General features: G+C 42.0%; 1 protein-coding gene across 3 annotated transcripts in view; it reads left to right on the top strand.

The window, feature by feature from the left end:
- Positions 1–26519, top strand: part of DAAM1 (dishevelled associated activator of morphogenesis 1) — a 179184-nt gene that overhangs the window by 50561 nt on the left and 102104 nt on the right. For all 3 annotated transcript variants that reach the window (XM_019923333.3, XM_019923340.3, XM_073800420.1), the window contains one exon: positions 15210–15428. In XM_019923333.3, coding sequence (XP_019778892.1) covers positions 15246–15428 — 183 coding nt within the window. In that variant the 5' untranslated portion in view covers positions 15210–15245. Of the gene's footprint in view, positions 1–15209; positions 15429–26519 lie in introns of those variants that run through there.

Raw genomic sequence — 26519 nt, 5'->3', positions numbered from 1 at the left:
CTTTAGTGAACCAGAAATTCTCCAATAATTGCCTCTTGAAACATGCAGAATTTATAACAACAAAACATTTTTTTAAAGTGTGTCATGTTATCCCTATAGCTGGTACCTGCAGCCTTGGGAATATTCTTCCTCTATATGTTCATTAAGGTTGTGTCTAGCATTACAATTGAAGTTTTTAGATTTGGCTGACGTGCAACAACTTTGCAATGGGTCATTTTGGTGGGGCGTGGGATTCAAGTATGAAGAAAGCAATCTGTAATTTTAAATAAAAGAATCAGTATAATGATTAACGAGTTATTCAGGTATATACGTAGAGTTTTGATGGAGTTTTATTGAGAAGTCTTGCAAAATTTCTAGTTTCAATAGAAAACTTGCATCTGTATCATGCACTTATAAGAGTTCATCATCTACGTGAAACTATTCCAATAGACTCCCCCAAACTTGGGACACACATGGAAGTAATAGCCACATTTATTGAGAATCTTCCATGTGCCAAGCATTTGGCTAAATACTTTAGCGACTTTACAGTTAATACTTCCAATTCTGGAAGCATTTCTATGCATTCACACATATAGGGGTGTAAGTGTGTGTGCGTGTGTGTGCACTTGTGTGTAGCTACAAATACGGTTTTGTTTGAGTTTTAACATAAATGGTGATAGATATGTATTATCATGCAACTTGATTTCTTTTTTTCTTTTCTTTTTCCACTCTGAATGTGTTAGATCTTTCCCTGTCAGTATCCATGGACCTAGCACATTCTTTGAAACCAGGCATAGGATTCTATAGCACTAGTTCTCAAACTTGCCTGCACATTGGAATCACCTGTGGAATTTGGAAAATTACCCAAGCCTGGGCCCTCAGTACTAGAGAGTCTTATATGATTGGTGTGATGTAAAGCCTGGTTATCAGAGTATGAGAACCAGTGTTTTACACTATGGGTGCCCCAACAGTTTTAAAAGATTCCCGTTTTGAAGAACACTTAGATATTCTCTATTACAGATAATGAATCCTGTTTTCTTTCTATTACAATGTTGTAGTGCACATTCTTGTTAATATATCTCTGTGCTCATGTGTAAGTATGTTGGTAGGTTAATTCCTAGATATGGAATCTAGGAATTCTTAGATGTGGGTCAATGGGCCAGTGCATTATAAGCAACAATAGATACTGCCAGGTTGCGATACAATTGATTCCCATCCACTGGTTATTAGATGGCCCATTGTGGGGCAGAGGGTTTTTTGCTGCCTTTTTTTTTTTTTTTAAACTGGTCTTCTGCCTCGCCTGCCTTGTTCCCACCCCGGTTATAAAAAACTTTGTTCAGATTTTGGAGGGTTGTACATCTGAGTGCTTACGGAGGTTTCCAGCATGAAGGGAGATTGGGGAAATCTCACGTCAAAGCTTTATTTCTCTAGGTGTTTTTAGTACTGTCTCTTTGGAAATTAGTTTCATAGGCTGACAGGACAGTCCTGGCTTCACTTCTAATCATTAGAGGAATGTGCATCTCTTGCAGGGCTGGGTGGTTCTGATTTAAAAGCAGCAGCTCCCAGAGCCACATGAGACCTGAACAGGTGGAGGCCAGAGTGCCTCTTTACTGCCTTCTTTCTACAGCTGAACTTGCCTTCAACGGAAGCTTTTACTATCATCTTTCCATAAGCCTCTCTTGAAAAATTATTATGTAAGATTTATAGGTAGAATTTTTATGAAGGGTAGGGTGCCTCTTCCGAAGGGAGTTTCAGCTTTCATAATGTGACTCCATCGTCTGGTCCTAGTTGTTTCTGGGTGGCTGCTCTCTCCGCCTCTTGAGCAGGACTCATTAGGAACAGCCTGAGCATAGGTGTGGTGCTGGCCTTGCCCCAGCTGAGCCCCTCAGAGCAGCAGGGGTGTAGAGAGACTCAGCATCTATCTAGTAAACAGCTCACCACTCTGTAGTTTGGAACCCAGGATCACCATGTACTTAGCTTTCCATAAACATTTTTCACGTCTCCAATGGCAAACCGTGGCTGTGTTCACACTTGTTCAGACTGCTCTTTCTGAGGCAAAACTGGGAAAGCCAGTTGGTAAAACCTTGCAGTAGGTTTTCTACCTTGGTGACCAATTCACAATTACTTTCCTGGGCAGACAAGATGCCTTCAGATGTCGAAAGGAGAATAATAAATAGATGAGATCACTGAGGAAAATGTGAAGGGGAATCAGGTCAGTGTTGCAAACGTCAGTGTCGTTGCAGTGGGTGTGCTCTGTGGTAGTTTTCGTGTACGTGGTTGGATCGAAATATTAAACCTGTTGAATGCTTCAACATATACAGGAAGGCTAAGTTTCTTTTTTAATGCCTTTTCCACACTGCCCCAAAACCCTCAAGAATTTCCCACAATTTGCAGATAAGCTGACTAACCTGCAGAGCCCCTGATTTAGTGGTGACAACTGCCCTATGGAGATTAAACCAGCCTCATTCCAGGAATTTGTTCTGCTGATACACACAGGAATGTCAGGGAAAGGAATCTGGTTAACATATTTCCACCAAACAGTAGCTAACAAATATAAATCCCCCTTCCAACTTTTTTATGTAGTTCTCACTCCCCTTTGTAACGTCCACTTAAAATCTATCAAACACTTATAGAGGACTTCGGGGTGCTGAAGTCTTTTTAAAGTCACTCACCAAAAAAAAGCGTTTGAGCTGGTATTTGAACCCAGGTCACGACTCCACGGCTGCCTGTCATATTATATCTGCTCATCCGTTTTTCCCTAACTGAAAAGCTACATTTGCCATGAAAAAGATGGGAGTTTCTTAACAGTTATCAGAGAGTGAGGCCGATTTTAACAAAGAACTTTTGTTCTACGTGGTATTTTATTTTCTCCTGTTGCAATTGTAATAAAGTAATCTTGGCATAAAAGTCATTAGAAGAACATGAAAAGACGAAGGTAATCAGTGAGTTTTAAAATTTGCATTCAGTAAACATGAAAACATATAAACCCTCTAAGCAAGTTTTTATTTATTTTCAGTCCAGAGACCTGTAGTTTCCCTATGATACCAGGAGACGGAGACGTTATTTTCCATGGAGGCGTGTGTAGAAATAGAAATTATACCTACTTGGCCTTGATAAAATGTAATTATACGATTTGAGAAGGAGTAAGATTGAACAGCATCTGGTTTGGGGCTGTGAGGGTCAGCAGCAGTACTCACGTTTCCAGGGGACCACGTCTTATGGCCTCACTGGGGAGATAAGAAAAGAGTACTTGTACATTTTAGGACATCAGCCATCACCTGTAGTCTATGTGCTCTGGTCCTCTGCTGATAATATTACTGGGAGGATGCGTCGTGAGTCCTCGGCCTAGAGTGCCCCCCAGTTTATCTTTTCTAAATCACACTAAATTTTGCTTGAAGATTTGGAAAACATAGTTGTTCAAACCAAGTACAGTTGACCCTCGAACAACACGGGTTTGAACTGTGAAGGTCCACTTGTACCTGGAGTTTCCTCAACAGTAAATACTATAGCGCCACATGATCCGCACTTGGTCGAATCCCCGTTTGCAGAACCGTGGATACGGGAGGAACCGAGTATGCAGTGGGCCAACTGTAAATTACACTCAGATTTTCTACTGTGTGGAGGATCAGAGCCCTTAACCCCCTTGTTGTTCAAGGGTCAACTGTATTTATCTGCTCACCCTCTTTTCTCTCAGGATTTGCCAGAATCATTTCAGTTAGGAGGTTCCAAAAAATGCCTAATACTATGTTTCTTTTTAGACAATGTCTTTTTAATGTCATTTGCATATTCCTTGTGGATGACACCAGAGGGTTTGGGAAGGTCTGAAACCTTAAGTGCCTCAAGTGTGGTCATTTCGGTGGGGAGACCTTTTAAGACGCAGCACGTTGACCTGAAGTGGTGAAGACTCTGACCTTTAGGGCTTGTTTCAGTCGGATCACCAGAGGACCAGAGCATATAGACTACAGGTGATTGTAGATTGGTGGCAGTGTACCCTTTCTGAAAAGGGCTATTAGGTGATTCAGGAAAGTTGCATTCTTTTACATATTCGTTGAAGAACAAAACTTGGCCTCTTGGAAGAGTGAGAGCTTCCGATGTGACAAAGCTGGCCGTTTGAGTGGTAGCTTCTTATGTTTGTATAACCCCCAGTTATAGGGGGTTTGTCTCAATTTGTCTTTAAAGACTCTGAGTGGGTCCCTTAGAGTCAGGGAGGTAGAAAACTCAAAGGGGGAAAATGATTTGCATTTCTTTCAGCGTGGGCTTAAATTTGTTTATTGACTTCCCTCACAGACTAGTAACAGGCCCTCTGGCGAGGTTGCGCTTTGTTTGGTGGGGAGCTCCAGTGACACTTGGTTTGGCTCTTCTCCCAGATGATCTAGACTAGATGTCCTGGCTTCCAGACTGGTTTCTGTCACGTGAACAGCACAAACTTCCTAACTCGAGATCTGTGTTATATTGGCTTTAGGGATTTATGCCCTAAACCCAAGGTTAAAGTATTGAGTCATGACAGAATAGTCGTTGCCAGCTTTTCAGGGTAGAGACCTGGAGGTCCCCTCCTTTGCTCTTTATGTGAAGAGGGGCTATTCTCTGGCAGGAGTCCATGGCTTGGGCCTGGAACAAGACTGTTGATTATGTGCTGGTTGAGGCTTGGTCTGGCTTGAGGGTGTGCATGTACTTCATTTGGGTTCCTTCCTCCCTTATCTCGGGAGGAAGTAGGGAAGGAAGGGGACTGGTTCTGGCTTCCACTTTGCATGCCCCCCCTCCCCCACAGTGATGCGGGCAGACCCAGAGGAGGGAGTGTGCTTTGCTTTTGCTGTGCTGCTTACACAGTGGAGCAGGAAGTGTTTTCAGGATGGCAGAGGCTTATTTGAATGTTTGGATTTTGGTTTCCCCGTCCATGGTGGGATGCCCTCATTGTTTTCCTCTTGTCTCAGAAAAGTCACTGGGTTGAGAGGATTGACTGCTGGGTGAATTTCCAGGAGCCACTCCAAGAAATGCCCTATTAGAACATCCTTTTGGGACCAAGCGTGTGGGAAGGGCTGTCCCTCCACTGGACTCACTGAGAAACGCCCTTTCCGTTTCCTGATGGAGAGGATGTTGAAACTTACGGGGAAAACACATTCCGTTTCAGACGTTTCTCCTACAGCCTTTAGACTGCAACCCATCATTTTTTAAAGCTCCAAATAGTATTTGGCATCTGGTGTTCTTGAAATGAAACCAGACATGAGGAATGTGAGATGGGAGAGAGATGGCCAAGGAAAGAAGCAAAGCAATTTTTTCCTTTCACATTCTTCTTGATAAGAGAATTTGGGTTAACATTAACATGTTGAAACCCAAGTCGTATGTCAGAGCCCTCTGCAAAATGTGAGGTAAACTGCAGCTCTGAAAACAATAGGTTCGCTAATTAAAACTGAGGGTTCTCTTAACCTTTCTCTTTAAAATTGCATTTGTGGCATAATTTCTTTTTCTTGCCCTGCTTTTTATGTCTGTGACATTGTTTCAGAAATTCCAGAGACCATTTATAATAAACAATGACAATATTTTAGTGGTAAAATGATAACTGGAGAATTAAATGCAAAATACTATCTTGATTAAAATAATAGACGTGGAGCTCGACATACATGGTGCCCACTGCGTTTCGTGTGTCCATGCAGAAATTCTCAACTGTTTAACCAAGTGGGTAGCAGGAAGGGACCACCGTCTCCTTCTTTCCCATCTTTCAGCATGTAAGCTGTTGTTTCCCCCGTAACCACTTTGGTTAGAGGAAGACCTTGGTAACTTAGCCAGTGAGTGTATCCCTCAGCCATCTTATAAATGTGGCCATAAGTCCCTGATGATCCAGCGAGACTGATGTACGTATCAGTGCAAATCTGTTTTGTCAACACGACCTTCCATTTTCCCCCATATGTTAGGTACTGCTCATGTGTAGCTTTGTGGAAGGCAAACTTTCCATATTACGTATGTGTTGTGACTTGGCATTATCAAAGGAAAAGTATTAAAGGGGGTTTTCTTGTGGACTGTTTCTGTTCTCTAGTTTTGTTTTGTTTTTTTAACTCATCATAATTGTAAACAACATTCCTGCAAATTTGGTCCTCATTTTTTGACTGTTATCACATTGAGACTCTTGTTTGTTTTGGTAAAGAGCAATACAAATGACTCTGACTTCGAGCTAGGCCACAGATGGATTAAATTTCTGATTCTTTGCTAAGCAAAATGCACCTGCTCCAGAATCTTAAGCAGCTTTTTAATTGCTTCCTTGTGCACGGCATAGCAATAGTCATCTGTAATGCTATAGGTGGATTGCAGTTTGGGTGTCCCAGAAGCACCTTCTCCCCTCTGCAGCAGGGCCAGAAGCTGAGATGAGAAGATGTGTTCTGGTTGAGGGCCCAGCTGTCCTGGTGGAATTAGTCCTTTCCCTCAGGCCGATCTGATTGAAAAGGGGGCCAAGATGTGGAAACATCGGCTGCTGGTTTCAGTAACTACACATTTCCTCTTCAGTGGCCAAAAGGACCAGCTTCACTGCTCCCTAAATGTCCCCACTAGGTGTGATCTCCCTAGTCTGTGAGTTTTCTTCACCTATTTCTCTAGCACCTAGCACTGAGTCTGGCCTATGGAGGCTCAGGTGTGATAACTGAGTAAGTGAATACATCTTGGGCGAAGTGTTCACTGAATGTAAGGAGGGGGGAAAATGTCTAAAAGATTCTATCAGCGGATTTGTTTCCAATGGAGTTTACTTGAGGATGGGTGGAAAAACCAAGTACCAGCCAGTTCGGCCAGAGAGAAATTTCTCACTGTAGGGAAGCTGCAGATACCGCCAGGATGAAGTCTGTTTGTGAGGCTACTGTCAGCATCAGAAATCTTGACAAGTGGCTAAAGAGCACTTGGCAATCTGATTGCCTTCAAATGTTTTGGCAGTTGTGAAAAACAGATCTACAGGCAACTGTGGGAAGAACACCGAGTCGCACCACCCTGAAGTTCAGAGATGAGACCATCTGTTCACTTAGGCATTTGTGCTTTTGCATTCAACAGACATTTATTGCAAATATACTGTGTGCCAGGCACTGAATGAAACTTGGTCCCTGCCTTTAAGATCTCATAGTTTAGTGGGGGAAACAGACATGAATTAAAAAAAACACCCAAACCAAAAAAAGACTCAACTATGTATATGGTGCCGGGGGTGTGAAAAGAAATGTGTGACCATCTCTGGGACATTGAAGGGTCATAAAAGCAGCAGTATTGGAGTGTGGTCTTGACTGGTAAGTGGAAGATAGTCAGGTAAAGATGGAAAGGAGCACCTAGGCTGAGGGGACTGCAGAGGGATGGGCTCAGAGATGCAACTACTGCTGCGGGCATGTGTGTATGGGGCGGGCACAGGGGTGCACAGCAGTTAAGGTGTGGGAGAAGAGGGTAGAAAATAAAGGAGGGTCTTTATTTGGTCCAGGCTGGGAAGTTGGACCATATCCAGGAGACACTGCAGAGCCCAGTGACACAGTCGGATTTATGACGTGCTGAGAATAAATCCCAGATTCCTCACTCCGGTGTACAAGGCCCTGGGGTCTGGGCCCCTGCCCCCTGCAACCTCATCTCTCTTAACAACACTCCCATTACTCGCTATGCTCCAGCCCCACTAGTCTTTCTCCCTGATTCAAATGTGCCGAGGTCCCCACCTGCCCTGGGCTGCTGCACACGCTCCTGCTGCCTGGAGTCCTCTTCCCTGACACTCTGCAGAGCTCGTCCCATTTATGCATCAGTCTTCACTTTAAATGCCCCCTCTCAGATCACACTATCTAAAGTAGCTGTCCCCTCCCACCAGCACCATCACCAGCATTTTCTTTCATTTTCTTCTTGCATCGCCTGTAACACTAACTAAAATCAGTAATTATGTTATAGTTTACTTGATTCTTTTACCTGCTTTCTTCAAATCAAATAAGCTCCCTAAAGACATATTCTCTTATTTTCAGCCTTTTTTCTTTAGTACCTAGCACAGTGTTTGGCACCTGATTGATAAACATTGGACACAATGAATTAAATGGATAAATGTGATGGACTAGGGCAGCTGTTGGCAGCCTTCAGCCCACGGGCCCACGTGGGCACACCACCTATTCTTGTATGTTCCATGAGCTAAGAATGATTTCCACATTTTTAAATGGTTTAAAATAAATATTTGTGACATGAGAAAGTTATATAAAATTCAATTTTAGTGTCACAAATAAAGTTTTATTGGCACACAGGCACACACCCTTGTTCACAGAAATGTCTTTCATGTTGTGGCAGGCTTGAGCAGTTGTGATAGAGGCTTAATGACCTACAAAGCCTGAGATATTCACTATCTGGCCCTTTTCAGAAAAACTTTGTCAACCCCTAGACTGGGGTCAGGAAGAGGAGTTAAGAAGCTGTTGTAGTCATTCACATGAGAGATGAGAGGAGGCTGAACTAAGCAAGCAGGTTCTCTGACCTCTGCAAACCCCACTCCCAGCAATTAGGCTGTTCTGAATAAACATCTCTTTGCCTTCACCAGCAAATCAAGTCTCTCGCAGATTACTCTTCCTAATTGCCCCTCTCCCTGCCAAGTCTCCTCTTAAATCTCATGTGTCAAATGGGGATGATGGAAAGAAGTGATGGGTGTGAATGTGCTTCTAGAATCTTGTACACAGGCCGTTGTTGGGATCACTCGTTAGTGAAGTGCTAGAGCAGTTAAGAGAGCGGGCCAGAAGTGCCTACTGCCACTAAGGGGTCAAGTGAGATGATTACTTTTGCTTCCTGTTTTGGTCTATATCCAGGAAACTAGGCTCTGAACAGTGGAGCTCCAAGTAAGTGCATTAAAAACGGTTGCTTGTTGGAAATCTCAAAGTTTTGCCGTCATCTACAGTTTAAGGATGGGCTTAGTGGAGGACCTTGTATTTGGGGTTCCACGGAAGAGCCAGAATAAAAACTTGGTCTTTGGGATTTACTGAGGCTTTTAAACACAAATCACCTATCAAAGGCAATATTTGTCCTTTTTAAAATGATGTCAATTAGGTCCTTAAATGTAATAGGCCCTGTATCTCATTACCCATCTTAGAAATTAGCCAAGACCCCTTAGTATTCTTCTGTTTATAGAACTGTTGGCATATTTTTAAGACTTGAAAAATGCTTTGGACTGAATTTTCTTAGATCTTAATGTCTCCTCTGCTCCCCTCTTCTATACCGCCAGAACGTAGTATAACTTGTGTTTAAGCGAAACAACTTGTAAAATGCAAAAGTAAAGTAATTACTCTCTTTATTAGTTTCTCAAATACATTGATTACCCTCCTATATGTGTGAGGCACTGTGCAACACATGCCGTGGGCACTTTTCCCTATGGAGTTGACTCTTCAATGGGGGAAGAAAGACCCAGACCACAGATTACCGTACCTGTTGGCTGTGCATTGTAGAGGGTCTCAAAACGCTAAAAGGCCCAGATCATGTTCAGATGGGTGGGTAGGTTAGCAAGACTGTCTGCCAATGAACTTGAAGGCTGAGCACGGACCCTCCATGAGCTGGCCTTCGCCTGCTTTGTTTCCTTGACCTCATCTCCGAGCAGCCTGAACACTGCCTCCCCTGCCCCCTTCCACACACATGCGTGTGCAGTCGGACCTTGACAGTAGCCTCTGAACAGTCTCTCTTCAGTTGACGGACCAGCAGTGGTAGGGTATGTGGGACACTTGAGTGGGAGGTGGTTCCTGCCCTGAGGACACACACCGGAGACAAACGTGAACAGTTATAGTTTAATGAGATAAGTCTTATCTCCCATCTCCTGGTGTACATCAGTGCCATTGCTGCCTACCTGCTGGTTAACAAAGTGCAAGAATTGTACACTTAGAGAAAGCCTTATAGCAATTTGACATTACTGAGATATTTGTACTGTATTTTACAAAAATATGTTTGTAACAGATTGGTGGGAAAACCGTCCTTCATCACAGTTTGAGAAGCTGGTGTGTAGATCACCATAACTTAGAAGTTTTTGATAGGAACAGTTTTGCGTACACGTTTCCCCCTCCTCTGTCACAGAAACAAATAATCATATAAAGTGTTTTTTAAAAATCTTATCTCGTTTTATTAATTGTGAAAGTAGTATTGTGAGAACAACTTGGAAAGTACAAGAGTTTTGGGGTTTTTTAAAAGTAATCCATACAGCTGACATGAGCTAAATGCTGCTTATATTTTAGTGTATTTCTCTTGTCCTTCTTTTCTGCCCATGTATCAATATATACATTTTTTTCATACATAAATGGGACATTGTGTACCTATTTTTTATTTCATATATCATAAGTATTTGCATGTCATTAAATATTCTTTTTAATTTTTTATTAAGTTATAGTTAATTTACCATATTATATTAGTTTCAGGGGTATAACATAGTGATTCAAAATTTTTGCAGATTATATTCCATTTATAGTTTTTATAAAATACTGGCTATATTCCCTGTGCTGTACGATATATCCTTGTATTAAATATTCTTTTTCAAAGGATTGCATGGTGGTCTATCATCTAGTTGTACCATAATTTATTTACCTTTTTCATATAGTTCTCTATTACTAACACCTATTTTATGCCCTTGTTTATTTGTTCTTATAGCTTTGTTCTTGCATCCCCTTGTTTCAAAGCTCTTATAGCTTTGAAAATTTTTATAAAAACACCTTTGATAGTGTCTCTGAATATATCCGTGGAATATATTTCCAGAAGTTGAAATTCTAGGTCAAAATTGTGACTATTTTAAGGGCTTAATAAATTGCCCTTCAGAAATGTTGAACCAAATTTCATCTACCACCAGCAGATGAGGCTTACTGCATTGAGTACTCTCAGGACTGGTACTGTCAGGGTGGGGACACTGTTGACAAAGATAAGGGCAGAAGAAATGAGTGGACCACCTGGATGGAAGACGATGGGAGTGCAAGATATTTATGGGGCATGGAAAACGGTCTGTTGGCTAAGTGTAGGATACTTTTAAGGAAATAGAAAAGACAGAAACAGTGAGTTGGAATTGGATTTGATAGCACACTGAAAGCCAATTTAGAATGGTGTTGGTAGGTTTTAAGTAGGGAGATGGGACCCTCCAGGGCTCAGCTACGGGAAGATGTTATACAGCACCACCTGTACCGTACCACCCCTCACTCCCTGTGTACTTGCCCCTTCCCAGCTCATGCCTTTGTTTGCACTGGTCCCTCTGCCTAGTGCCCTGCTTTCTAACATCTGTCAAAATTCCACACAAGCATCAGGGACCAGATTCTTCCCTACATAGTTCCTGCTTGATTACATAGCACTTAACTGTATAACATGTCATATTACTTTTGTAATAATTATTTGGTGCACTACTCTCTCCCCCCAGATTATAAGCTCCTAGTGACCCACTCCTTTCTGTATCCTTAGGTATCTACTATCATGCCTGGCATATAGTAGATATTAATACACATTTACCAAAGGAATCCCAGGTACAGCATATGTCTCATATGACCTTGCATAAGTATTCCTTAGGTCAGGAGTTGTATGCTTCAACAGAATGGGATATTGGTATCTCGGCTAAGTCTTTATCCCAGAGTCAGTTAGGTCATCACAGAGGGCTCCATGACCGATACCTTGCTCTTAATCTCTTTTCTCCCTTCCCAACTCAGGACTTCCAGTTGCTGGCTTTCGGAGGCCACTGTCCCTTAAAGTGAGTGGAGAGCTTGTCTCTAGGAGTGTTTGCGAAACATAGTTGTTTATGAGAATTTTTACCCGAGTTTGCATCATTACACAATCAAGAAACTGGTGACAGATTTTGGAACTGGATTCTCTGATTTGGAAGAGATGCTGAAAGTCCATAAGTTGGATTTTACTTATAAAAAACTTAAGAACAAGAACAAAGTTCAACGGAGCCATCCATTTCCTCACTATGCAGAATTAACCATTGTTAAATGTTGACACACTTGCTTCTGGTCTCTCTTCTGTGTGTATACTTTTATTTTTAAATGCATAAATGATGTATGGATACATTGTTCTTTAAAAATTTAAATCGTACAGATAAAGCTTAAAGACCCCTTGACTTTCATCCCCATGCCCCATAGTCTAAAATTTTTTTGAAGTAAAGTCCTTTGTTTAAATGAGACTTTATGTAAAAGTCTGCTGTTAAATATGTGAGTATCCCATGTACATGTGTCCCATGTACTGTCATGTGCTGGGGGCACAGCAATGAGCAATATATGCAGGGCCCCTGCCCCCATGAAATAATCACAGTGGATAATTTGAAATAGTGGTACTTGCCCTGAAGAACTTCAAACAGGGTAAAGGGATAGAGAGTGACTGAAGCATGGAACAGGACTGGGGCAGATACAGTGGTTGGGGATGACTTTCTGAGAAAGTGAAATTCGTGCTGAGGCCTTAATGATGAAAAGAACCAGCCGTGCACAGATGTGGCCAGAACACGCCAGTCAAGGACATGGCTGATGCAAAGGCCCTGAGGCAGGACCCAGCATGGCTAGTGTAGTTGAAGTGCAGTGACCCATACGAAGAAAGCTACAGGGTGAGGTGGGGAGGCAGGCAGGAGCCAGATTGTGATGCCCTTGGAGGCTGTTGCCTGGCCTTTGCATGTTCTTATAATTGCAGTGAGTAGCCTCAGGACGTTTTTATAAAATAAGATCGATACCCAATATATCAATATCCAAAAAAGTATAAAAGCAGAGCTGCTGGAATTGAAGCTGGAGTGAGAAGCTCAAGTCAACACTTGCTGAAAATCTCTAATCTCTCTCCCGTTTCCCATCTAAGAGTTGGGGTACCTTACACACCTTAGGCATTTCTAACAGCTAACTTCAGTCTGAAGACAATGGAGCCAGGGACTCCTCACCTGCATCCTATCCCAATCACAGACATTAGAAAATTCTTCCTTATGTCTCCTTACAGCTTTACCCATTGTTTTGTTTTTAATAAATTTATTTATTTAATTTATGGCTGCATTGGGTCTTCGTTGCTGCATGCGGGCTTTCTCTAGTTGCAGAGAGTGGAGGCTACTCTTCGTTGCGGTGCGCGGGCTTCTCATTGCAGTGGCTTCTCTTGTTGCGGAGCACAGGCTCTAGGCGCGCGGGCTTCAGTACTTGTGGCACGTGGGCTCAGGAGCTGTGGCACGCGGGCTCTAGAGTGCAGGCTCAGTAGTCGTGGCACATGGGCTTAGTTGCTCCGCAGCATGTGGGATCTTCCCGGACCAGGGCTCGAACCCCTGTCCCCTGCATTGGCAGGCGGATTCTTAACCACTGCACTACCAGGGAAGCCCTACCCATTGGTTTTAAATTCATCCTGGGGGGTGACACAGCTCTGACCCTGTTTCTATGGATTCGCCCATAGAAATCAGTTCGACGATAATTGCGGGCCTCTGCCTCCCCCTCAGGTCTTCTCTTCTGTTTCAGGAAGTGCCTGCTGTAGTGTGAGCCCCGTGTCTCAGCACGTGCTGTGTTTGTCAGGACGGGGACATTAATATATTGTCTGATCATCTGTTGTGCACTCTCTGTGGTGCTCAGCGGTCACTGTAGCTTCTCCATCAAAGTTATGTGCCCACAGCTCTAACGAATGAGTAGTCAAGACCCAACCACATCTGCTTTCTCTAATTTTTTTTTTTTTTAAAGAGAGAAATGTAGGGGAGACTTTTAAGTGTGACTGCCAGTTTCTGTGGGATAAATCCAGACTCCTCAGCTTGGGTTGCAGCTTCTCCACACCAGCCCTCCTCTCTACGCTGACTCCCCCTGGCTCCTCCCTGGAATTCACGCCCTTGTTCCTACCATCTTCCTGGCACAGATGTGGCTCTCCTCCTCTGCCCTTCCAGCTCACCAAGGGCCAATTCATAATCCACCTTTCTTTTTCCTTTCAATCCCATCTCTTTTTAAAAATTGACAATCTACAGAAGTTATACAGGAATATGCTCTCATCATAAAATATATATATATATATATATATATATATACACATACATATATATATATAATAAAAAGTGTGTTTCCTTTCTTGCCTTTTCCCCAACCCCTTCCTTCCTCAGAGTTAGGAAATTGCTGTGTATCTTTCTAGGCCTTTTGCTATGCAGTCCCATGTAAATTATTTAGGTTTTTGTATAAGATTGTTTTTAAAAGACATTATGGCACATGTTATACACATTATTCTTTGAGTTGCTTTTTTCACTTGACAGTATAACTTAGAAATTTTTCTAAGACAATACATGCAGTTGTAACTTAAAAAAAAACTATGCAGTCATTAAAAATGTATTTTTATGGTAAAAATTCAAATTCAAAAGGGTATAAAGTAAAAAGGAGTAGTTCTCCCATCCCCTCTCTTTGGAGGTTACTACTGATAACACTTCCTGACATATATTCATAAATGCTTTAAAACATGTAATCCTGTAGTATATAGTATACATATCACATAGTATCTTGAACATTTTTCCATATCTACATGCACAGACGCCTCGTTCTTTTTAGTGAGTGTGTAATGTTCCATTATGTGAATATACTATCATTTATTTAACCATCTCTCTATCAGTGAATTCATTTGATCTTTTCTGTTTGAAAATCTCGGACCCTTCTAGCTCGTGTTAAGTCACTCCTCCTTTGTTATGAATTTATTCAACACAATAAACATTAACTGAGTGTCTTCTGACTTCCTGGTGCTGTGCGGGGCACTAGGGCCACCAAGTTGCTTGATACACAGCCCCTTCCCCCTGCTTTGAGTTCTGCCAGTCTAATAGGAAGACACATTCCTAAGGAACTTTGACTGTGACATGAGCTGGAATGGATAGATATGTCTTAGCATATATATTATTAATTCTGCTTGGGGAAAGTAAAGGAGAAATTGCAATTGAACCCTAGAGGATAAGTAAGAGATCCTCTAGGTGGCAAGGAAGAGAAGGTCATTCTTGCAGGGGAGTAACAAGAACAATATGGGTTGGCAAGAAAGAGCACACGATGTGCAGAGAACGGCCCGGAGCCCAATGGGACTGGAGCATATGCCATGACGTGAGGTGGCTGGGGTGTTACTGCTTGCTCAGCAGTGGGTCATAGGAAACACTGAACAAGTGCCTAGACGGGCATGTGCTCTCTGCCCACGTTGTCCCCTATGCCCTGCAGACGTTGCCTGCAGATGTTGGCTCCACTGACATTGCCTCTGGCTCACCAGGCTCTTTCTTGAATTGGTCTGACTTGAAAACTATATAAATCTTATCCATTTTTGTATTCTTAACATGTCATGTCCTCTTTTCGCAGAGTTTAATCGGTCAAGAAATAGAACAGAATTCAGCTATGGCCCCGAGGAAGAGAGGTGGACGGGGGATTTCATTCATCTTCTGCTGTTTCCGAAATAATGATCACCCAGAAATCACGTATCGGCTGCGAAATGATAGCAACTTTGCGCTTCAGACCATGGAGCCAGCATTACCCATGCCCCCTGTGGAGGAGCTGGACGTCATGTTCAGTGAACTTGTGGTGAGTCTCAGACTTCCATCCCAGGGGTAGTTGGGGCTATCCAGGAGGGAGGGGAGAGGATGTGGACAGTTTGGTTAGACACAGGCTTGCCTTTCTTCAGTGAAATGGCCCCCATCCGTCCCTTCGATCTGCACCCCCAACTGTCAGCACTGAGCCTGTGGAGAAGGAGAAAGAAAAGGTAGCATCACTACATCAGAGGGCTTTGCTGGTGCTTTAAGTGGAGGGATTTAGACCTTTAGGTCTTCAGATATGTGGCACGACTGCTTCCTAAGTTGCCCTTTCTAATTCCTCCCCATCCCAACCTGAGATACTTGTGTGCACAAATATTTCCTTCATCTGCTTCACACCTGCTGGGATTACCCCATGCTTCCCGCCACTCCCAGTGTGTAGTAATAGTGTCTTTTAAAAAATTAGTCATACTATCCCTCCCGTCCTTGATCCTTGGATGAAAGACATTATTACTTCAGTAGAGTATAATTATTTAGCCTAATGATAGGACTGCAATAATAACTGTTGTGGGAAGCTTTTTATAGATACTATCATATTTTAGAATCCACTATACTGAAGTGAGGGATGTATCTAGTGTAGGACCCATTCATCAAGAGATGTAGGTGCTCTCTTCAAGTTTCTGAAGCGCCTGTGAAGTAGCGTTTCTTTCCATTCTGTGTTCCGGAGGTTATTATGGTACAGTTAAGGGCACTGGCACGGGCATTAGGAAGACCTTAGTTCAAATTACTGCTCTGACTTTATTATCTGTATCAGTATGGAAAAAGCATATGACTTTTCCAAGCCTACATTCCGGAAAGCAGAAGAAAAAAAAAAACCACCTTCTCCTAGGTTTGATGTAATGTTTAAATGAGAATAATGCAGAGTGGGAATGGCCCAAAGCCTGCCCCTTCTTAGGGGTTCAATAGACGTTACACGAGGCCTCTATCCTCCCTTGATCACCACTGGCATTTTGTAACGGAGTTAGTTCTAATCAGACCATTTATATTGTTCAACAGATACTAGAGACTGCTATCATTTTACATGAATCTTAGGTCAAAAAAGTAACGTAGGCTGTGTCATTGCCCTCAAGGGCTAATAACTGAACTGATTGTCACTCCAGCTTTGATGGACCAGGATTCACCTATAAGCTTCTCTTATGAGATAAGCCAAGAAGAGAGAGTACTATGAAGCTGATGTTTGAGTTCTGGCCTCCTCAGTGGATTAATGGGCTGATTACCAACCAAAATCGGTGGGGAAAAGAGATGACTCCTGGCAGCATGTTTACACTTGATGACGTTGAATATTTTCAGTGTTTCAGGCATCTCTCTCTACCCTCTCCCATCCCCACTGCATGCAGAACTCTGTTCTAGATGCTAGCAAGGAGATTCAAAATGGAAAACTAGAACCTGCTCCCAAAGAGCTGACAGTTTCAGTAGTATAACAAGAGGTATAATGCCACCAAAGGAAGAGGCACACACACCTCTGTGTAAATGTGTTTTGGGGTGTAGGACACAGTGATGAGGAGGTGGTCAGGGAAGGCTTTCTGGAGGAGGTGAGTTGTGAGGAGGGATAGAAAGTGAGAAGAGAAGTGGAGGGGATCATTGTTCATGGCCGTCTCGGTCATCTGCAGCTAGTTTATCCTGTGATAGCAAAATCTTAGTGGTTACAACAGCAGAGGCTTATCTCTTGCTGATGCTGCATGTCCAGTGTGAGTCAGCTGTGCTTCCGCTCTGTGCCATATTCTGCTCAGGACCAAGACCCAGGCCTGATGGAATAGGAAAGAGAGACATGGTGAACTGCTAGCAGGCTCTAAGCTTGTGCTTGGAAATGACACGTGTCACTTTAGCCCACATTTCCTTGGCTAATGCTGATCACACAGGGTAAGGACATATCATCCTTCTGTAGAGACTGGCACCACAAGTCACATGGCCAAGCCTGAGGTCATTGGGATGGGTGGAGGACACAGTCCTTTCCCAGGGATGGGCAGTGAATCATGTGTCAGGATGGCTATCAAGAAAGGCAGTAATGATGCACTGATGTGCTTGGTGTTATTGCCCAGTTAAAGTATTTTAAAGCCAAAAGTCAACCTAAGGAGACAGATATTGCTGAGAGATGAAGGCCTCCTCAGTGGTGGAGCTGGTGGGCAGAGCGAGTACCACTCAAAGCATCCACCTCCGTTGTCCTTTCAGTTGTATTCTGTCAGCCTCCCAAAATGAGACCCAAGCCAGAGCCTTTGTGGTGGCAGCTCCATGTACATCTTGAAGACAGCTCATTGTTCTGTATTCATAAAGGAGAAAATTCCACTCTCTGCCTTATTGATGTCTTTATTCTGTGTGAAAATTGCCTACAGCTGTTAGTTGCTAAAAAGCCAATGCCAAACCAGAACTTTAAGCCAAAACCATTGGAAAACAAATTATCTTGAGGTTTGTATCTGTCCTGGTGAGTGATGGATAGATTTTTGTCTACTCTTGACTTCAGGGACTTAGACCACGGATCCATCCAACTGCCAAGGGTGTCCTGTGACACAGGAGGTGGGCTCAAAGCCACTGGGAACCACTGCCCTGGGTTCTCTTGACTAGTCGCGGAGCAGTTCTGCCTGTGCCCATGCATAGGAGAGGGAGGCCACGTGGCCTCTGGAGTCAGAGCACGCTGCAACCTAGGGTAACTTCCTCTGAAATGGTTTCTATTGGAATTTGAGTTTATTTCCTCACCTACAAAATGGGGATAATGCCATCTCTCTGCTAGGGTTGGTGTGAAGATTAAAGAAGACAGCTTCTTTTAAAAGGCTGGCACCTAGTCATGGGTGCTTTATACCCCACATCCTAGTACAACGAGAAGGATAGGAGACAGTTCAGGTATTTTCTGGACACAACACCCCGGGCAAATATCTCAGGCTTTTCCTTTTCTTGAAAGCTGATCTGCCTGCTGTGAGCACGCCAGTGTGGGTCCTAACTTGCAGACCATTCTGCCTCTATCTGGTGGAAAGCATCTCATCAGAGCCGGTTGTTATAAACTAGTTTCCTTTCTCTCTTCTGATGAGTCACTCATTTTGATGTATTTTAAAGTGTTACCAAATAGGTTGGTTTCAGAATTACTTACTGCACCCTTATCATAAATCTCATAAATAAAGCAGGCTGGGTGAGAGGTCAGCCGTGTGAATCTTTAAGGAATGGGGGCCCTGAGCAGTGCCTCATACTCTAACAGTCTCCCTACCACAGGCGGGGCAGTCCGGAGCAGTCCAACCTCAGGATGTAGTGATTTCTAGAGGTCCCAGACCCACACTCTGCCCCATACCACCCCCCACCCCCCGCTTTGTTTTTAGTAACAGCTTTGTAGAGGTACAATTCGCATACCCTATAATTCACCTGTGTAAAGTGTACAATTCACTGGTTTTTGGTACATTCACAGAGTAGTGCCCCCATCACTACAATACATTTTAGAACATTTTCATCACCCCCAAAAGCAACTCCCTTACCCATTAGCCACCACTTGCCACTTCTCCTCAACCCTACCATCCCCAGGCAGCCAGTAATCTAGTCTCTGTTTTTGTGAGTTTGTGTATTCTGGTCATTTCATAAATGGAATCATAATATGTGGTCCTTTGTAACTGCCTCCTTTCAGTTAGTGTAATCTTTTCAAGGTTTTTCCAAGTTGTAGTATGTATCAGTACTTCATTTCTTGTTATTGTTGAATAAATTCCATTGTATGGACACACCACATTTTGTTTATCCACTCATTGCTGATGGACAGGTGGGTTGTTGCCAGTCTTTAGCTATTATGAGTTTTGCTGCTCTAAATGTTCATATACAAGTTTTGTCGTGTGGAAATATAGTTTCAGTTCTCATGGGTATATACCTGAGAGTGGGATTTCTGGGTCATATATAACACTGTATATAACTTTTGAGGAACTTCCAGACTGTTTTCCAAAGTGGCTGCGCTGCACCATCTTACATTTCCACCAGCAGTGTATGAGAGTTCCAATTTTTCACATCATTGCCAACTCTTGTTAGTTTCCACTCCCTACCGGTCGACCAGCTGCTTTTAAAACGGTTCTATACCTCCTGGAGAACTGAGGATGTGTAACTTGGGAATGTGGTGTGTGTGTGTGTGTATGTGTGTGTGTGTGTGTGTGTGTGTGTGAGAGAGAGAGAGAGACAGAGAGAGACAGAGAATTGCCAAATAGAAATAAAGTCTTCTTGCCAACAATTTTTAAATGATTTGGGATATTTAAAAATAAAATATTGAGCATTAGTGTGATGTCTGCATATATTTTATGCCTTTGAGCATCAATCCTTTTTCTGTATTACCTCCTCCTCCTCCCCTCTCCACTTCTGCTTTGTCCTTTGCCTCAGCCACAAATCAAGAATGTAACCAGGGCTTCCCTGGTGGCGCAGTGGTTGAGAGTCCGCCTGCCGATGCAGGGCACACGGGTTCATGCCCCGGAGAGGCTGGGCCCGTGAGCCATGGCTGCAGAGCCTGCGCGTCTGGAGCCTGTGCTCCACAGCGGGAGAGGCCACAGCAGTGAGAGGCCCGCGTACCGCAAAAAAAAAAAAAAGAATGTAACCAATCTGAGATTCAGCATTTTTCCTGGAAAATAAGATTCAGCTGAAGTCCTGTCTTTTCTGCAGGGTTTTTAGGTCTTAGATTATCCCCACCAAGAGTGGGAAGAGTGCTGGGGATGATAGCTCTGTGCACTGTCCTTGTTCAAGTAACTTCTTCCATCTTAACGTTAGCAGGGGAAGATTTCCTTGGGGAAAAACAGAAGAATGTGTTATTAATTGACAGATCGATTCTTTTGATGTATGTGTGTGTGTTAAGTGCCTGCTCTGTGCCAGGCCCTGAGGCAGCTGGTCCTTAATGACTATGTGGGGCGGAAGGTCTAGCAGGGGAAACAGGCAACAAAACAGGCACTCTTATCCACTGTGACTGAGGGCTGTGAGAGGGGCCGCTCCAGCAGTACATTTTCCTGGGGAAGAACCTTTATTCCCCTCTTTTTTCACAAGGTGAGAGTTGATTCCCAGGTTCTATTTCCATCACTCTTAGCTCTCTTGCTGGGAAGTAATATTCTCAGCTTCTCTTCCAACTCCTCTTTGGAATATGCATAGCTTAGTCTCTCTCCCTTTCTCTAATTCTCTGCAAATCAACCTGCCTTCAGAAAGCATACATTCTGTGACCCTTGGTGCTATAAATTTCATAGGTTTGAACCCCCTTGGGGAGTTTGCAATTGTCCAGCTGTCTCCATGACGGGTGGCTAAGTGTCTAATTCAGCACTGAAACCTCAACAAGCCCACTTGTCTACAGATGAAAGTTGGGTTCTCCAACCCAGCTTTCAGGAGTGAAAAGGAAGGTATTTTGATCTCCATTTGCTTGATTTCTTAACCTAGCTGTCATTTAATTCCATTCTTGTTGGGGAAGGAGGATGCTGCTTACTCACACCTACCCCCAAGCCTCACAGGTACCTAGTGTGGAAGGATCTTGGAAGCCTTCCTGGAGGAAGTGATATTTAATGTAAGACATGAAAAACTAGAAGGAATTATCCAGGCGAAAAGGAGAGAAAAGAGTGTTACAGACAGTGAAAACAGCATGTATGGGATTGGGAGGTGAGAGAGAAAATGTGGAAAGCTCAAGGAACTGAAAGTTCAGTGTGGATGGAGTGTGAAATAGGAGCCTGAGCGGATTGGGGTTCTGAGAGCCAGGAAAAGGGGATGGGGATGGTTGTGTTGATTTAATTATATATCTCAGATTCTTATTTGAACCAAAGGACAGTACCTCTGCTTTCTTACAGGTTTTCTCAATGAACTAAATATACCAAAGTACATAAAAATATTTTGCTGTCTGGTTATATTTACAAAAATAACCCTTGCTCATTGCAGTCTCTTACTGACACCTCTTACTGAGGTATCAGTAAGTTTTAGCAAAAAGTGTCATGTCTCCTTGGGTAGATTCTGAGTATGTTTTCCGTTGAGTCCAGTTGTTGAGGTGAGATGCCTTGTTTCAATGCTTACCTCCTCTGCCTACTTTAATTTTGAAATGGAAAGGAAAGAGAATTTACTAAGAGCTCCCTTCCAATTTTCTATCCAAATACATAGACTCCTGAATATGCCAAGAGTTGATGGGCTGAGGGTATCCTGCAGAATATTTCACAGGAACAGCCATATTGGAACTGGTAACTCCTCACAGGTTCCCTCAGTTCTCTTGCCTTGTGAAACATCAGAATGTACAACTGCTTCTCCTGGGTGAGGTTTTAGGTGCAAAACCAGGTTTATGACAAGTATGATCATTATTTTAGAATGGTACTTGGAATCAGTTTCACAGACTGACCAGAGGAAAACTTTCCTTTCTAATATAGTACATCACTGTGAATTTATAGCTAGTTGGGAATAACACGCAGTATGGACCCAAGTTTTCCTAAGCCTGAAATGTTACCAATTCCATTTACAGTGTTTCCTGATTAATCTGCCTTCTTTCAAATTCAGTGTTTAGTCTACCATTTATTTGGCCAATGGGTCTAATGTTCTGGGATAATTTGTTATACAGTGCTGTGCCTTCCAGGAAACATAAAATATTTTAAAGAAACTTATTGAGAAATTTATTAATGATCATCTTTTATGCAGTTGAGGACTGTCAACAAAAGTTAACGTCTCAATGGGGAAGATAGTGATGGTGGATAATGAGAAGATTTGTATGTTCATAAATACAATAACTTAGTATGGGTCAGTTTTATGGTTATTAAGTCCTGAGGACACTCTCAACATTAGTAACCAGAATAGACTTTGAGAAATGAAGAAAGTAGGAATGAGAGGATTTAGTTGATGTATCAGAGTTAGATGAATTCACAGTCAAGGTAAGCTGTGCCAGATGAATTCCCTTGGGAACCTACATCAGTAATCTCTTCATTTTTCATTATGTTCTGAAGTCACTTTGGTATGAAAAGAGCTACAGGAATCAAAGTTAGTCTTATGATTTACCAGTGTTCAGATTTTGTTCTTTTACTAGCCATGTGAATTGGTACCCATCTTCTCAGGCTATCAACATAATTTCTTTTATTACTAGGGCTATTTTAAGCGCTCTTTAACAATAAAATTTTTCCATTATCACCAGAATTGATGAAAAGTTTCAACACTTTTTATCTGTTTATTTTTAAAACTTGCCTTTTATATGAAGACCATGACTAAGAATAGAAAGTTTCTTGCAGGAGCTATTCAGTTCCTTGTCTCCAAGAAAGATGAAAAAATTGGGTAGCAGGAACATTTGATATTAACCTGATGGAAGAACCAAAAAACTGCTTTGTAAGAAGTCATATTTTTAATCTGTTGTTCTTAGTTGGAGTGTAAAGGATTGCTTGGTAATTAAGCAGAGGAAATCAGACTGTATAAAGACTTCAAAGATACATCTAGAATAGTCTCAAAATGTTCAGTTGTCTGGAAGCCAAAAATCATAGTCTAATGAAGGAATTGATATCAAAATTGTTCAATTTCCATGAGGTTAATTTTGTTTTTTCAATTGACAAACCTATAAAAGTCAAAAGAGAAAATCCTGTTTATCTAAAGCACATAGTTGACAGAGAAGGAAAAAAATACTGAGTAGATATTCCCTTGACACTGTGGCATTTTTGGATAAATCAACTTGATGGGTTCATAGAAAAATGTTTGGAACAGTATGAAAACATGTAATACATCACAAAGGGAAGTGGGAGTGTAGATATGGGCTTAAATGTGTTCAGTGCTAAAATTCCTATGGGGTAGATGTGAACTACTGCCAATATACAGTCAATTTAAAGGTGACCCTAAAACAATCCTAAACCCAGAACTTTATAAACAAATTATTTAGGCCCTGAGAACACCTGATGATTTGCGAAACAGGGGTTGTGGATATAGGTGGTTTCGCTTGCTTTTATCTATTGTACTTTTGAACAGAACTTTGTAATAAATCCAGGAATCAAGTAGGATTGGCAGTAGATCTTCATCCCAATGGACAGTATACACTTCTTTGTACTGGTTGAGGTCCTGTCTGCTTAGAGACAGTAAGATGGTCAAGATGGTTTTCAAAGTTTTCTTCAATCTTCTGATTCACAAAAACAAATCCAGGAACGCTTAAGATAAAACCACAAAACCATTTTACTCCTTCTAGTCCTAAATTTATATCTTATCTCATCAAGACCATTCCAAATGTCCTTTTCTCCATTTACATTTTTTACTTCATGTTAGATAGTTTGTTATCAGTCCATTTATTTCTGGGTGCTTCTTAATTTAGATTAGGGACTGAAATGAGGGTGGGGACGCAGGGAGAGATGGAGGAAAGAAACATGAAACCTTTATTTATTTATTTAATACAAATACTGTAAAACCATCTCTGAACTGATAATGTTATTGAGAAAATGTTTATGAGTCCCCTTGGCCTTGATGATTTTCATTATTAGGAGTCCTAAAGAGACGCTGAGCGGTATGTATCTACTTAGCTTTTGGCTACAACTTAAAATCTGATTGTTTAACTTAATTCTCAGGCTACCATGTGCGAGTTACACAAAGTCAGCAAACTGCGCTACTTGCCAACTCTTTACGTGTCCCCTTACAAACCAATATAGGTTTTAAAGACTGGGAGGATAATTTGATCTCCATAAGTAGTGCGGTTTAGGTAAGCTTTCAAGTGTAATTTTGAAAATGTGTTTCAGTAATGGCTAGTTTGTACAAATAACTGCACTTGAGAATATCTATTGATGCACTGGGAATCATTTAAACACCACTTGCTCTCACAAAATATATGTCACATGGCCTGCGGGAGGTGAATGCCCAATACATGGATCGTATATTTCAGTTGTAAACTGTCCTCAACTCTTTTTTTATCTGCTGTGATTGGAATCCCCTATCCTCTACCTTCAATTCCCAGAATTCCTCTGGAATTTCAAACTGTTTCTTGATTCATGTTGTAGGAGCTCAGTACCAGCTACCTCTTTTAGTTATGACTTTCTGGCTCATGGATGAAGGAAAAAAAATATATATATATATGTAATATATATAATATATAATATATATTTTTAAAAACGAGATTCCTAAAAAAGGAATTTTCCCCCTCTTGTCCAATTTTAAATGAATCTACTGGAAACATCCTACAGCTGCTAGATGTTTATTTCATTACACAATATAATATTTAAGAACTAAACTGAACCAAATGACTGGAAGCTCACTCAGAATATATGCATGGGTTGTTTTCAGAAAAGATGGGTATTTCTCAGATATAGAAGAGAAAGCAAGTCCTTTGCCATCTTTTAAACAATTGGTTTGAGTTTATTCACATATGGACACTCATTATGTTAAATCCACTGCAAACATGCCTCTTTGCATTCAGAGAGCAGAATGGTACGGGCATCCTATCTGGCTTTTTCACTCTCAGGATCCCCAGAGCAGTACCTGACCCAGAATCAATGCCCAGTAAATGCTTGTGGCCTGGATGAGTAACTTACTACTGCAGGATTACACCTGAGATGCTCAGGATGTATTTGAGTGAATGTATGCATGTGTGTGTGCAGGAATTAATGACGGCTGAATCATCCAGCAGTTGGGTTCCTATTTTGAATTATTCTTGAAGTAGTCCTGATAGATTTGGGCTGATTGCTGCACGCTTCCTGCATCCCTACCCACCCATTGTCATTCTGTTTACTCATCTTCATTTGGTTGTCAGTTACTGTGTGAGCGCCAGAGTGGCTGGCATGAAGGATAGCAGATTACAAGGCTAAGGGTGATGATGTCTAAGAAATATTTTCTGTCCTGAACAGTCTCTCTACCCTATATTACATGGTAAAATAAATAAATAGCTGCAGTGTGGGAAGAGACTCATTGTGCTAGATATCTTTTGACCCAATTAAAACTTAGAAGTGTCAGCTGAGCTGCCCAACAAGTCTCTGGAGGACATGCTGAGCTGGTGGGGAGGGGTCTCGGCGATAGCAGTGCTGGTGTCACTGAGGGAGGGGGACGTGTATGGAACTTGGCTTCACAGTTGTCCACAGGGCCTTAGGGTGCCTCTCTCATCTGTCACTCTATAAGCTGATTCTGTGTCTCGGGAGACAAAGTCCCTCCCTTCACTTAGGAAAACACTGCTTAGAAATTCTCTCAATTAAGCCTTGTCAACAGAAGTTGTATTAGATTATAAATATAAAAATTGGAAATTTGGGTGGCTGGATGGGTATTGGGAGATGATTTTAACGTATGTTTAGAACAGAGTTATTTATTTTAGATTACTGGAAAGCTGCTGGTGATGCAGACTAATTAAAAATTAAAGTTACTCTAATGAGTTTCTAGTTGAAATAACGCAAGGAAGCCAAATAAGAAGCCTACAGGTTTAGCAGCAGACCTTATCTAGCAAACTGGATAGTTTGCATTGCCTACTATTAAAAGTAGGAAAGGAAATAGTATAAAACAATTAACCATGGATAGTGAGGTACTAAAAATTATTTCTATTAGTCACCCTTTGCTTGTGGGATTTCTCACTTCTTTTTTTTTAATATATCAAATGAAAACGCTTCTATCAGACACAGAGAACCTTGTTGTATAGGTGGTGGTGAGTCACATTGTGGTATTTTGTGTAATGACTAAGAACGTTGGCAGAAATCGTACAGGCTGAAAACCTTCAAGGTTTGTTCTCTGTGTGTACACATCCCGTTTGGGACTTAACACTCTCCGTTGTTTTCCATTTATGTCTTTCCTGACTGGTTAGGAATAGGTAATAATTCACTGAATGCACCTCTGTTTAAACAAACAAAAGTCGTATCTAACTTTCAGGTTTCCAAACCACCTCTATGAAAATAAAATACTGTTCTCAGGGTCATCGTGGTTAAATTTTAAGAGCTGTGATGTCAATTCATGGCTCCTTGATGCGAAGGTCGTTTGCTGTGGTAAGGTTGGATGTTCATAAATTTAATGATTTAGTACAGCTGAATAATACCTTTTCTCCATCCATTTACAAAAGGGTAATTTTTTTGTTGCCACAGTGTCACCCGTCAGCCCTCCACGGCCTTGTCTGGCCTTTTCTCCGTGATGTGGTACTTCTCACCATGTCATGTGACTTCAGGCCTGTTCACTTGTCCCTCTGAGAGGGTTTGACTTATAT

Source organism: Tursiops truncatus, chromosome 2 (assembly GCF_011762595.2).
Source record: "Tursiops truncatus isolate mTurTru1 chromosome 2, mTurTru1.mat.Y, whole genome shotgun sequence".
Classification (NCBI taxonomy): domain Eukaryota; kingdom Metazoa; phylum Chordata; class Mammalia; order Artiodactyla; family Delphinidae; genus Tursiops; species Tursiops truncatus.
The sequence above is the reverse complement of the archived record's forward strand: the minus strand, read 5'-3'. Positions and strand labels throughout refer to the sequence as shown.